The 13,600-nt window shown below is 44.7% G+C and overlaps 1 protein-coding gene and 1 pseudogene across 1 annotated transcript in view; one reads left to right on the top strand and one right to left on the bottom strand.

Moving 5' to 3' along the window:
• Positions 1-13,600, top strand: part of LOC128583471 (uncharacterized protein KIAA1671-like) — a 223,303-nt gene that overhangs the window by 122,271 nt on the left and 87,432 nt on the right. Inside the window, 1 exon segment of the mRNA XM_053587666.1 lies at positions 1,338-1,587. Coding sequence (XP_053443641.1) covers positions 1,338-1,587 — 250 coding nt within the window.
• On the bottom strand, positions 6,092-11,728 carry LOC128583499 (calcineurin subunit B type 1-like; annotated as a pseudogene).

Genomic DNA, 13,600 nt, shown 5'->3' with positions numbered 1-13,600 from the left:
ATCATCCCAGGACTGACAAAAGCGTGGAAAAATGCCAGTACCTGGATCCAAAGTTATACTCACGGGTGTATTTTTGGGGTTATTGAGGTTGGGCCCACCTATCAGGTGTGTCCACCTGCCCCTTTTCAAGGTTAGGGTTCCCTGTGCCCGAAGGCCCTGGATTCCTTGTTATGCTCTTGACTACATATCTTTTTTATGTGTGTTGGAGGGAGTCCAGGGGAAAGAGAGTTAATGGCTTGAATTATTTATAAACTTTCTATCTTATGTTTAATTATTGGAGTAGTCCCTGAATATATTATCATGGAAAGAGATTTTAGAAGTAGGAGAAATTTGAGGACCTGCATTCTGGAGTCAGACTAAGCTCAGTCCTAGTTCTGCCTCTTTGTACAAGCAAATTCATCTCTGTGCCTCAGTTTCCTCATCTTTAACAAGGCTAATATTTAATTTCATGAAGTTGATTCTAAAAGAATTGTGAAAGTTTGAGGAGTATAAAATAATCCTCATAGGATTGTGAAGAGGATTAAAGGACACTGTTTTTAGCATAGTGCCTGGATTGTAGTAAGTGCTTGGTAAATCTTTATTGAATGAGAAAATGAAAAAATGCAAGACATTACCTAGCCCTGGTGGCCCGTGGGTAACTGCTAGTAATCATTTGATCTTTGTATGTCAGGCTGTCCTGTCCAACAGGAATACAAAGTGATGATTTGATCATTATATACTGTATATATGTGTTGAAACATCCCCCTGTACCCATAACACATATAATTCTAATGTGTCAATAATAAGCAAAAAAGAAAATACAATGTGAGCTGCAAATATAAGCTATATACATAATTTAAAATGTCCTAGGAGCCACACCAAAGATTAAAAAGAAACAGGTGAAACTGATTTTAATGATACAGTTTATCAAAACCAACAGATCCAAAACACTATAATTTCAACATGTGATTAACATGAAAAGTTATTAATGAGATATTTCACATTCTTTTTTTCATTCAAAGTGTTGCAAATCCAGCGTGTACTTGTCACTCAGACCACATCTCCACTCTCGCTTGCCACATCCCAATAGCCCAACAGCCACCTATGGCAAGTGGCTCCCATATGGGACAGCACAGGGCTGACTCCTCCCATTCTGCACCTGGCCAGGTGTACCAGCACCTGTCTGGCATATCTTCTGCTGTTTCCAAAGAGTTTCTTCTCCTGGGATGTGTTTGTCTCTTGTATCCTGGCATATAAAACACACCCCGAGCTGCACTGTCTGCCACCTCCTTAACTTGAAATTCTGTTCTCTGAAACACCCTACACAACCATGTCTCCCTTCCTTACCTTTCTTGTAGCTCAGCCCCGGGGTCCCCAGACAGCAGTGTCACATCGACACAGAAACAGCCCCCCAGTAGCCGCTTGTCTTCTCTGTCCTCCCAAACGGAGCCCACCTCAGCTGGCGACCAGTACGAATACTCCAGGGACCAGCAGAGCACTAGTGTGGACCGTTCCAGCACTGACCTGGAATCTACCGATGGAACAGAGGGGCCACTCCCACTGGACTCCTGCCCCGCAAAGAGAGTGGATGACTTCTCCTTCATTGATGTAAGTCAATAACCAGGAGCATTGGCCACTTTGGAAATAGTAATTTTTTTCTTAAATGAAGTTCTAGCATCTCCCGTTGAATTTCCCTTTCAGGGGATAGAATCTGTTCTTATTCCAAGTACCCCTGTAGGAGGTACAGAAGGCACAGTCCTTGACATGGGACTCACCTGTGCATATAGTTGGATCTGCCATATATCCACTGTGCATCTTGGAGCAAAAATCTTCACATCTTCAAGCCTCAGATTTCTTTCTTTCTTTCTTTCTTTTTTTTTTATTGTTGGGGAATCATTTAGGGTACAAGAAACCAGCTTACACTGATTGCATTTGTTAGGTACTTGTGTCTTGCCCCCAAAGGGTATGTCACACACCGAGACCCCCCATCCCCTTCCTCCCTTTCCTCTCTCTCTGCTCTTCCATCTCCCACTCCCTTCCTCCTTCCCACTCTCTGTTCTTCCTTGCTCTCCCCTTCCCCCACCCTCCACCATGTACTAGGTCATTAATTGTCCTCATTTCAAAATTGAGTACATAGAATTCATGCTTCTCCATTCTTGTGATGCTTTACTAAGAATAAAGTGTTCTGGGCTTTTGGAGCAAGATGGCGGCCGAGTGGCAGCTTCCTTGCATCTGGGCATCCTGAGTCTGGGGAGATAGGACTCCGGGCATCTCTGGCTGGTAGGATCTGCCTATAACCATCCTTGTGAGGATACAGGGAGTCAGCGAGAGACTTCTGAACCCCAAGAGGAGGACTAAAACAGTGGAAAACCGGCAAGTGGTCATGTGTGTTCAATCGCTCTAAACCCGCCAGCAACTGTAAGTACAGTGAGACTGCAAACCGGAAAGGCCTTACCTGCGAACTGTTATGGTGTCTTTGGACTTGGCACTCGGTTGAACTGCCTTGGGGAGAGCCTGAGCAGGAGTGGAGAACTTTGGCCGTTGTCTAGGGCCCCAGTCTGAGCCGCTGAGCCAGATGGAGTTAATGGTGTTTGGCTGTGGGCCACAGGGAGCCATTGTGAGTGATCTGCCCCCGGCAAGCTCCGCCCTCAGGGTAGCAGAGCAAGAATCCGGCAGGAGCTGGTAACCCAGCAACTGAGTAGCCTAAGGGCGGGGTCTGAGCCACCTTACAGCCCTAACCCTCAGGGGCAGAGTAAGACCAGTTTTCGCACATTGGGTAAGTGGATAGCCACTTCAGCAGTGATGCCAGCGACAAGCACTTTCCTGGGAAAGCTTCTACTCAGCGAGTTTACAAGTTCAAAGTGTCTTTTAAGAGCACTGAAGAGAGATTTAGGGTGTCTACTTGCTGGGGTTGGAGAAATCTGTAGCCTCCAGTCGTATCAGCACTGTGATTAACGCTCACACCCCAGGAGGCCACGTGTTGCCCAGACAATATTCAACAACATATACATACTGCTTTGTTTTTGGTTGTGTTTTTTTTTTTTTCTGTTATTTTGGTTTGGTTGTTTTTATGTTTATTTTGATGTTTTTTTGTTTTTTAATTTCAAACTTTTCCGTACAAATTTTTTTTGCTTTCTCAATTTTTCTAGTATAATTATAATTTCCCATTGCTGCCTTTTTTAATAACTTCAACTTCATTTTTGCTAGTGTTTCTACCACTATTATTTGGTTTTTCACCCAATTTTATCCCGTAAAGTTTTCTGTTTGCATGTTTTGGTTTGATTTATAGCATTTTTGTCTTTCCTCTCTACTTGGTGGAGGTGGAGTACTGTGTCAGACCAGGTTAGCAAAGAGATGCTGACCTCAAGGGAACCACGCAACTGGGCACCTCCAGAAGGTTAGGTTTTTTTTTTAAGGTTGTGTCAAAGTACTCTACTGTACACCTATATTGGTCTGTCTCCCTCTTTCTGTGCCTCTCTTCTTTTTGTCAATATTCCTTTTACCCACCCCCTCTCCTTTCTCTATCTATTTTTCCTTTTCGCTCATTCCTCCTTTCTTTCATCCCTTTCTTGCTCTTCAACCTTCTCATCCTTCTGGTCCTGTACCAAAAGGACTCATCAAAACCTTAGTCCACAGGCACGAGAACTTAAAGAGCAAGAGGAAGTGAAAGGAAAATTAGGGCAAGGAAACAGATAAAAGAAATCACTCAAGAGGAAGAATCAGCAGAAAACTCCAGGCAACATGAAGAACCAGTCCAGAACAACCCCGCCAAGGGACCATGAGGTAGCTACTGCAGAGGATTCCACCTATACAGAAATGTTAGGAATGACAGAAAGGGAATTTAGAATACACATGATGAAAACACTGAAAGAAATGATGGAAATGATAAAGGAAACTGCTAATAAAGTGGAAAATAACCAAAAGGAAATACAAAAACAAAATCAAATAAGAGATGAACGATATGAAGAATATAGAAAGGATATAGCAGAGCTGAAGGAACTGAAGCAGTGAATTAGGGAACTTAAAGATGCAATGGAAAGTATCAGCAACAGGTTATACCATGCAGAGGAAAGAATTTTAGAGGTAGAAGACCAAGTTCTTGAGATAACTTAGATAGTAAAAGAGGCAGAAAAGAAGAGAGAGAAAGCAGAACGTTCACTGTCAGAATTACGGGACTTTATGAAGCGTTCCAACATACGAGTTATAGGAATCCCAGAAAGGGAAGAAGAATGCCCCAGAGGAATGGAAGCCATACTAGAGAATATTATAAAAGAAAATTTCCCAAATATCACCAAAGATACTGACATACTGCTTTCAGAGGGATATCAGACCCCAGGTCGCCTCAACTCTAACCAAGCTTCTCCAAGACACATTGTGATGAACCTGTCCAAAGTCAAGACAAAAGAAACGATTCTGCAAGCTGCCAGGAGTAAGCGCCAGTTGACTTACAGGGGCAAATCCATCAGAGTGACCGCAGACTTCTCTAATGAAACTTCCAAGCAAGAAGAAAATGGTCATTTACCTTTAATCTACTTAAACAGAACAATTTCCAGCCCAGAATTCTGTACCCTGCTTAATCTAAGCTTTAAAATTGACGGAGAAATCAAATCATTTACGGATATACAAACATTGAGGAAATTTGCCACAACAAGACCAGATCTACAGGAAATACTTCAACCTGTTCTACACACTGACCATCACAATGGATCAGCAGCAAAGTAAGAACTCAGATATTAAAAGACAGAACCTAACCTCCACACTGATGCAAAAGATAAAACTAATCAATGGACTCTCACAAAATAAGACAAATGGAATAATACCACACTTATCAGTTATTTCAATAAATGTTAATGGCTTGAATTCCCCACTGAAGAGACATAGATTGGCTGACTGGATTAAAAAACACAAGCCATAGGGCATGTGTGTTAGCAGCAACAGTTGCAAGCATATCCACAACTAATTAATCACTTAGCTAGGCAGAAATAGCTAAGGCAGATACCTGTCAGACTAACAAGCAGTAGGTGTCAAAGCACGAATTTCCTATACTAGATACATCAACCCAGGAAAACAGTCACCTCTGCATATCTTGGATCCTGCTGCACAGGGTAACATTTATTGTAACGTTTTCCTTATAACTTTTTCTCTTACACTTCTTTGAGTCTCAATAAATACTGTTGGAATCTGGAGTAGGGCCGCACTGTCAGGGGTTTTTTCCAAAGTGAACTCCCACCTGGTTTGAATGCCCTCAGGGAAAACTATACTTAAGATACACAAATTTAAAACAAAGTGAGAAAGTACCTGGAGAAGGCATACATTAACTCAGGCCAAGTAATGAGACTGAGATAATGCAGCCTCTCTCTGGCTTCTTCAGAAGGATTTTACCGATTTCCAACAAAGGTGCATATGCAAAAGATAGGGTAGTTAACAGCCCATGGTGTGTTTAAATAAAGGGGAAGGCAGGAGCTAGTTCTATTCCTGCAGGGGAAGTAAGCCAGGTTTCCTAACCTAACTACATATTCAAAGAGTGTAATCCCTCTCATCTGTTCACTCTCAAAGGCAGAGGCCTGGTTCAGCCTGTCGGGTGCCTCTGGGTTCTTTTCATCTTCAGTTTTTGAAGAACCCCCAGGGATTGTCCGTCTCTGAGCTACTCCCCTGGATACCCCAGGATTGAGGGAAGGTGCCCCACTGAGAAGTCAACCTATCCACCTCCCAATACCAACTCCCACAGCGCATGGGCCCCCAGGATCCCTGGGTTGCAGTACTTCCAAGTAGTCAGGTCTTCACTCTGCCTCGTTCCCAAGAATCTAGAAGCTACACCTTGCCTCAAGTCTACCATATGGCAAGCCTGGGCCCTTTTCATGTCTCTATCTCCAGGGTCTAGCACACTGACTGGCATATAGGTTCAGCAAATATGATCATAAGTGAGTGATGGCATAAATGAATTAATGGTTTCCTGTACTACTTGCTACAGTCATCTCTAATTCCTCCATTAGGAAGTCACTCCCAATATCTCGGAAGACCTATGGAAATCCATCCCTTTAAAAAGTTATCTGCAAATGCCTGGGAATTTAGCAGATGGACTGGAAGGCACCAGGAGACCAGGTGGCTGAGAAGTCCTTCCAAATGGGAGCTGGCAGAGCCAAGCCCTGAGCTCTGCCCATCGTCCAGTTCTGGCCAGAGGCCCTGGGCAGGCAGGGCCTGAAAGGCAAGGAGAGGCCTGTTTAACCCGATGGAGGGGAGTGAATGCCCACAGCAGATATGGCACGGCATGCCGGTCTTTTGCCCTGCCCTTGCCTGTGACAAATATGGCCAATCAGCCCATGACAAACATGACCAATTGATTCATTCACTGTACTTTTCCCAAAGACACCCAATCACAGCTTCAGAATCTTTCATAGCAGAGACCTTTGGGCAGCCACCAGCACCAACAGGACTTGAAACCTCTTTGTCAGCCCTGACAGGGCTCCAGGCTGGGCTTTTGGCTGTGCAGTCAGGACTCCAGGGGGTGGCTCTGTGGAAGGTGCTCACATACACACACTCAGGCTGTGAGCCTCCTCCAAACACATACAACCAGTCACTCTGAGAAGTAAGGGAAGCCACCTCTGCCTTTTGACGGTTGCTTCAATACAAATTTTGGTTTTTGTTTCTGAGGGTAGGATTTGAGGCAGAGTCTCGCTTTGCTGCCTAGGCTAGAGTGCAGTGGCTCAGATCATAGCTCACTATAGCCTTGAACTCCTAGGTTCAAGCCATTCTTGTGCCTCAGCCTCCTGAGTAGCTAGGACTATAGGTGCTCACCACCATGCCCAGCTCATATTTTCATTTTTGTAGAGACAGGGTCTCACTATGTTGTCCAGGCTGGTCTCCAGCTCCTGGCCTCAAGAGATCCTCCTGCCTTGGCCTTCTAAAGTGCTGGCATTTATAGGCATGAGTCACTGCACCTGGCTCAAAGGTTTTTTACATTTCAAATCAGTGTATTCAAATGTATGACAATATACCTAGCAATATGAGTTTTGACCAGAGGCCCCGGCCCCTGCCCTTGCACATATAGGCAAGGATCATACTGATTGCATCACACTCTGGTCCTCTTGCATTTAGAACAGGGATCAGCTCCTCGTAGGCACTTACTCACTCAACAATTGTTGTCGGCCATTTACCAGGTGCCAGACACTATTCCAGACGCTGGGGACATAATGGAGAAACACAGATGTAGTTCCCTGTTCTTACAGAGTTCAGAGTTAAGTGAGTAAGCAGATTATCAAGTAAACAGGAAACAAACGAATGAATTGCGAATTACAGATGGCAGGACAATTGGGAAGAAAATAGGGAGAGAAGATGGAGTGAGGATGAGGATTGGAATTTACTGAGATAGGGGAATATTTGGATGATGACCAGGAATCAGCCATGGAAAACCTCGGGCAGGTGGGGGGGGTGCAGCACATACAAAGGCCTTAAGTTGGGAAACAGTCTGGCAGGTTTGAGGGGCAGCAAGGAGAGGGCAGGAAGTACTGAGGGTAGGGGAAGAGGATCTTGACTATCTTCTGGGGAGCTGCCCAGTCTGTAGCCCACACCCCACACTCACGTGTTCTCGATAAGCTGCTCCAGGTCCTGGACCTTGTGGCTCAGCTCCTCAGCTGGTGGGAAGCTCTTGCCCACTTTCATGAAGAGAGCTGCAATCTTGTTGCTGCGCAGGAAGCCAGAAGCCCGCCGCCGAAGCCCATGCAGGACGCAGGCCTCCACAGCCGCTGCAAGGACATGGTGGTCAGCAGGCCCCACCCTGCCCATGCTCCCCGATGCCCAGCAGGGCCTGGAGCATCAGACAGAGACCACTTGGAGAGCCAGGATCCCCAGAATCACAAAATTCAGGACAGTGGTCATAAGGAAAAAGGTATATTCCACCCTGCCTTCTGTATCCTTAAAAGTGGGCTGGAGAGGGTGGCGCCTGTGGCTCAGTGAGCAGGGCGCCGGCCCCATATACCGAGGGTGGCGGGTTCAAACCCAGCCCCGGCCAAACTGCAACAAAAATATAGCCGGGCGTTGTGGCAGGCGCCTGTAGTCCCAGCTGCTCGGCAGGCTGAGGCAGGAGAATCGCGTAAGCCCAAAAGCTTGGAAGTTGCTGTGAGCTGTGTGGTACACCACGGCACTCTACCGAGGGCAATAAAGTGAAACTCTGTCTCTATAAAAAAAAAAAAAAAGTGGCCGGAGAGCTTTGTGGTGTACCCACAGTCATGGCCCGAGGTCAGCCCATCTCTGCCTCTGCCCAACTGTGTGACTTCAGGCAGTGACCTTCTCTTCTCTGAGTCTCTTCGTCATCTGTAACACGGGGATAGTATGAACATTAACCTCACAAGACTGCTCTTAGGATGGGGGTGGGAGGGACACTGCATGGAAAGTATGTGGCCCAGAGTGAGTGCTTTAAGAATGTTAGCCTTTATTCTCACCAAAGAGAGGGGAAGTATGGACTATATGACTTTTGAGCTTTATCTGTAATAAGGAATTACATCATCATCATCATCATTTATATTGTGATTACAGTAACAACATTTATGAATCTCATTCGATCTCTTCCATGGCTGAGGAAGAAAAGGAAAACTAATGTCATTTTTCAGATGTGGACACTGAGGCTCAAAGAGGTAAAATGAATTGCTCAGGGCCACCCAGTCAGTAAGCCAGGCTTCAAAGCCAGGTCTCAGTCTATGGTATGCATAAAAACGATGCTTCCACAAGGATCTCTGAAAGGAGGATTCAATAGTAATCTTCTCACTTCTATCTTCCCCTGGAGGCCCTGCCAAGTTCACCTCAAGGGTGAACCCAAAGCAGGAGACCTGGGTTGTAGCCAGGGCCCTACCACTAACGTGCTGTGTGACCTCGGACAAATCACTTGCCCTCTCTGGGCCTCAGTCGTCTCTTCTGGGAAAATGGCCATTTGATGTGCTTGTCTTTCTCCTGGTAATTTCAGCAGCTCTCTTCATCCTCTTACCTCTTGTCTTACACAGCAGATTAGGAGCTCACACTGGGATACAACAGGTGCACAATCAATGTTTATTGAAAGAGCACATGTATATAATAACAGCTACTCCTTGCTGGGCACCTGCTAGGTGTCAGATAACTGTTAAAATTTACCTTCCTTAATTCTTGTGACAAAACCCATGAAGTAGGGGCGGCGCCTGTGGCTCAGTCCGTAAGGCGCCGGCCCCATATACCGAGGGTGGTGGGTTCAAACCCGGCCCCGGCCAAACTGCAGCCAGAAAATAGCCAGGTGTTGTGGCGGGCGCCTGTAGTCCCAGCTACTTGGGAGGCTGAGGCAAGAGAATCACTTAAGCCCAGGAGTTGGAGGTTACTGTGAACTGTGTGACGCCATGACACTCTACCAGGGTGATAAAGTGAGACTCTGTCTCTACCAAAAAAAAAAAAAAAAAAAAAAGATTCAGTTAACTCGATTCAACCTGCCCTTTTCCACTCATTATTATAAAACCAGTTTTTATAGAAAAACTATATCAGGAAATACTGTCATACAAAGCTAACCAAAATGTTTTTCTTCCAGCCAATAGTACCTTTGCAGAAAAGGGAAGGGATAACATCAAGTGGTAGAACAGGATATACTACTTTTATATCACACACATCTATTAAGTTATTACCCATTACCAATTATATGGGCAAATCAAGGAAAACCGTTATGCATTCTCTATGCCTTACAGTAAAGAGAGGTACAAATTTGAATAGAATTTTGCTCTTCTGTGACATATAATTAGCAAGATTTCTCCCATTTTAATCACAAATATATATGGGTGTTTAGTACATATATGCACATTAAATGTCCCCAGTTTTTATTTGCTGCAAGTCTTTTGAAACATAAAGGGAAATTCATGGTTCAAACACAAGTTTAATGACAAATTATCCATTTAATGAAACGGATGGATATCCAAAGCAGTTACACGATTATTTCAGGTATTCTTCATTAAGTAATGCATATAATAAATCATGACTGCCTAAGCTAGCTTCTGGCCTTTATGTATAAAATCACAACTGGTAACTTACACTTACTCAGGGACATTCAATAAACGCAATGACTCCTAGATGTAAAGTAACAGAATGAAGCAGCCATATGCACTGTGCAGTTATCACATGCACACAAGAACTAGCTCTTGGCAGTAGCACTGAACTATACTTTCTCCTCAAGGAGAGGCATATTAAAAGCTGCTCAGCAGTGAGATGTAGTCCCTGGAAATATATTCTTAAGTATAAATAAAGTTACAGACTCCTTTGTTACAAAAATGTAATTAAGGTAAATAATAAGACATTAACAAATGCTTTGTCAATCTCTCAAAGGAGAAAGCACAGGAAAAGGAAAACAGCTGGCCTAACACCGGGCTCAAATTGTACAATCTCCTATCTATATATAAAACTGTGTGAAATAAAAACACAAACAAACAAACAAAAAAAAACTGTGTGAAATAAAAGTAAGGATGTTTTATGTTCTGCTTGGCACTTTTACTCTATTTTGTTTCTGAATCAAAGTATATTAAATTAAAGCCAACCTACTACATACTAGAAAGCTACATATATCTACATATAAATATTTACATATGTATATATACTTTCTTGTTATAAAACATGAAGAAAAATAAATTAAAAAGCCAACCCCTTCCCTTTCTCCACCAGACTGATATGCTCTTTTCATGTTGCTGTTCTTCAGACTTTAAAGTGCTACACTGAGTTATTCAGAGAGTAAGAGTTCAATAACACTTGGTTGGCTTCATGAGGCTCATGTTGGAAAACGTGGCTTCACAGAGAAAAATACTTCCATTTAAATACACAGAGAGCATTGCTGGGCATCTTGAGCAGATCTTCAGAGATGGATGAGAAAGCAAAAGTGTTGGGTGGTACTCTTTAAAAAGAGTCACACATCTACCACCATCTTTTTGTGGATGTCTAGGCCACCTACAACAGCACAGAATTCTTCAAAGGATATTCTTCCATCTCCATCCTTATCTGCATTTATTATGGTTTTGTCTACGATTTGCTATAACTGTGTATCTTTCAGATTGTTCCCCACCATCATCTTCAACACCTGGAAGAGTTCCCCATTGGAAATATAGCCATCCTTATCCATGTCATAGATAGGAAAAGCAAACCTTAACTTCTGCTGCTTATCTCCTTTGACACTGAACTGAGAGACTCCCTGGATAAATTCTTTGAAATCTACTTCTCCATTCCCATCTGTGTCGAATCTATCTATTACTCGCTGTACTAAAGAATTCTGTTGTAACTCAGGCAGAGACATGAACTCTTCCACACTCAAAGAACCAAAACTGTCCAAATCAAGCTTCTTAAATCTTTTTCCTAACGTTTTAATTTCATCTGCACCAAACTTTGAGCACATTTCCAAAGAATAACTTGCCTCATTTCCCATTTTGCTCGGCGGGTGGGAGGCTCGCTGGCCTGGAGAAGTGTCGGCGCTGAGACGGGCTGCAGGCCAAGCAGGCCCAGCTGCGGCCCCCGTGTGGCCTGCGGGGAGGGGGTGGCGGTTGGGGGAGGGGAGGAGGCGTTGCAGGGCCCACGCGGCCTGGTGACTGGGCACGAGGGACGGGGCAGGGCGGGGTGGAAGAAATGAAGGTCGAGATTCACAGACCGAGCGCGTGGGAGGAAGAGACGGCGACAGGGAGGAGAGGCAGACAGGCAGAAAAGAGGGGCAGAGGGCTGGGTGGCCCGGGGCTGCAGCCGCACGCTCACGCTGGAGGCTCTTGCTGACCCGCAAGCTCAGGCAGGCGGAGGGCGGGAGAGGGAGGGGAGGGCCGAGCGCAGCAGCGCGCGGGCCGGCGGCGGGGGCGGGGCTTCCGGGAGTTCCGTTCAACCGGGAACCCGCGTGCCCGGCTCGGCTGCGGCAGGTGAGGCCTTCTAAGGAGCTGTGGTTTGTAAGGTTTTATTTTAGTTCACAACTCCCCTTTTGGCCGAGATCCGCCAGAGGCAGCATCGACGGTCAAACTCTTACTCTGTTATATTGGTCGCCAGTGAAAGGTGTAAGCGGAAATGAGATGACACTACAGCACTCTACCAGGGGGTGACAAAGTAAGATTCTGTCTCAAAAAATAATAATAATAATAACTAAAAATAAAATCTTAAGGCTCCCCCCTCCAGCTGACTAATTGGACCCCCCTCTTGGCCAAAGGGCTGAGTTGCTAGCGCTAAGAGGGGAAGTCAGAAATGCCTCATCAAGCCCCCTCCCTTCTGGGAGACTCATTAACAGGCCTGAGGCTATAGAGGACAAACCTGTAGGTCCTCTGCTTACTTAACAGTTCACTGGACTCTAGGTATTTGTCAGACCTGTTGTCTCTAATTAACAGATGTCCTTAACTTAAAGGATCCCAAGCCTTTAGACCCGGGTCCTCAACCTGCGGCCCGCGGGCCACATGAGGCCATGTGATTGTATTTGCTCCTGTTTTGTATTTTTACTTCAAAATAAAGTTTGTGCAGTGTGCATAGGAATTTGTTCATAGATTTTTTTTTTTGAACTATAGTCTGGCCCTCCAGCGGTCTGAGGGACAGTGAATTGGCCTCCTGTTTAAAAAGTTTGAGGATGCCTGCTTTAGACAAAGCTTCATTTCTTTAACCAATTACAAATCAAAGAGTTTTAAAACCCACCTATAACCTGTAAACCTCCATTTTGAGATGTCCCACCTTTTTAGGCCAAACCAACTTACACCCTGCCTTGTATTGATTCATGACTTTACATGCAATTCCTGTCTCCCTGAATTGAATAGAAGCAAACTAATCCAGTCACAGTGAGTCCACTTGCTCAAGGTTTCTTGGGCATGGGTCCAGGCCATGGTCCTCAAATTCAGTTCTTAGAATAGACCTCTTCAAATTATTTTACAGAGTTTGCCTTCTCTTCTGTCGACAATGTTCAGTGAAGGTGGTGAGTTCAAGACATTTGTACTGATGCCATCTAAATCTCTTGGTGGAGGGATCTAATGAATCTGGTTCTTTGGTGTGAGGGCAAAAGAAAAACAGACCCTTGTGTTCTTCCTCTATGCAAGGCATCAGTAAATTAACAAGGGAAGAGAAGAGGTCCCTATAAGACCAGCCTCTGTAGAAACTGTTAATCAGTTCCACACACACCCTAAACCCCTCCCTCTAACCCAAAATGAATGGTGTGAAATTAGACTTCCAAACCTCAAGACAGGTGGACAGTCTTTTCCAAAGTCAAGTTTAGAAGAGGATCTTCACCTTGAGTCTGAAATTTCCTTCAGGCCATAGATCATATATACCTACCATGATCTGCTTGTGTCACAGAGAAATTATTGAATTTTGAGCTGAAAGAAAATAAAACCTACATAGCTTTTTTTTTTTTTTTTTTGAGAAAAAGTCTTGCTTTGTTGCCCTTTGTAGAGTGCCATAGCAAGACAGCTCATAGCAACCTCAAATACTTGGTCTCAAGTGATCCTCTTTCCTCAGCCTCCCAAGTAGCTGGGACTACAGGTGTCCACCACAACACCTGGCTATTTTTTTCTTTTTTGGAGAGAGGGTCTCATTCTTCCTCAAGCTAGTCCCAGACTCCTGAGCTCAAGAAATCCACCTGCCTCAGCCTCCTAGAGTGCGAGGACTACAGGTGTGAGCTACTGTG

This window comes from Nycticebus coucang, chromosome 4, assembly GCF_027406575.1.
Source record: "Nycticebus coucang isolate mNycCou1 chromosome 4, mNycCou1.pri, whole genome shotgun sequence".
NCBI classification, from domain to species: domain Eukaryota; kingdom Metazoa; phylum Chordata; class Mammalia; order Primates; family Lorisidae; genus Nycticebus; species Nycticebus coucang.
The sequence above is the reverse complement of the archived record's forward strand: the minus strand, read 5'-3'. Positions and strand labels throughout refer to the sequence as shown.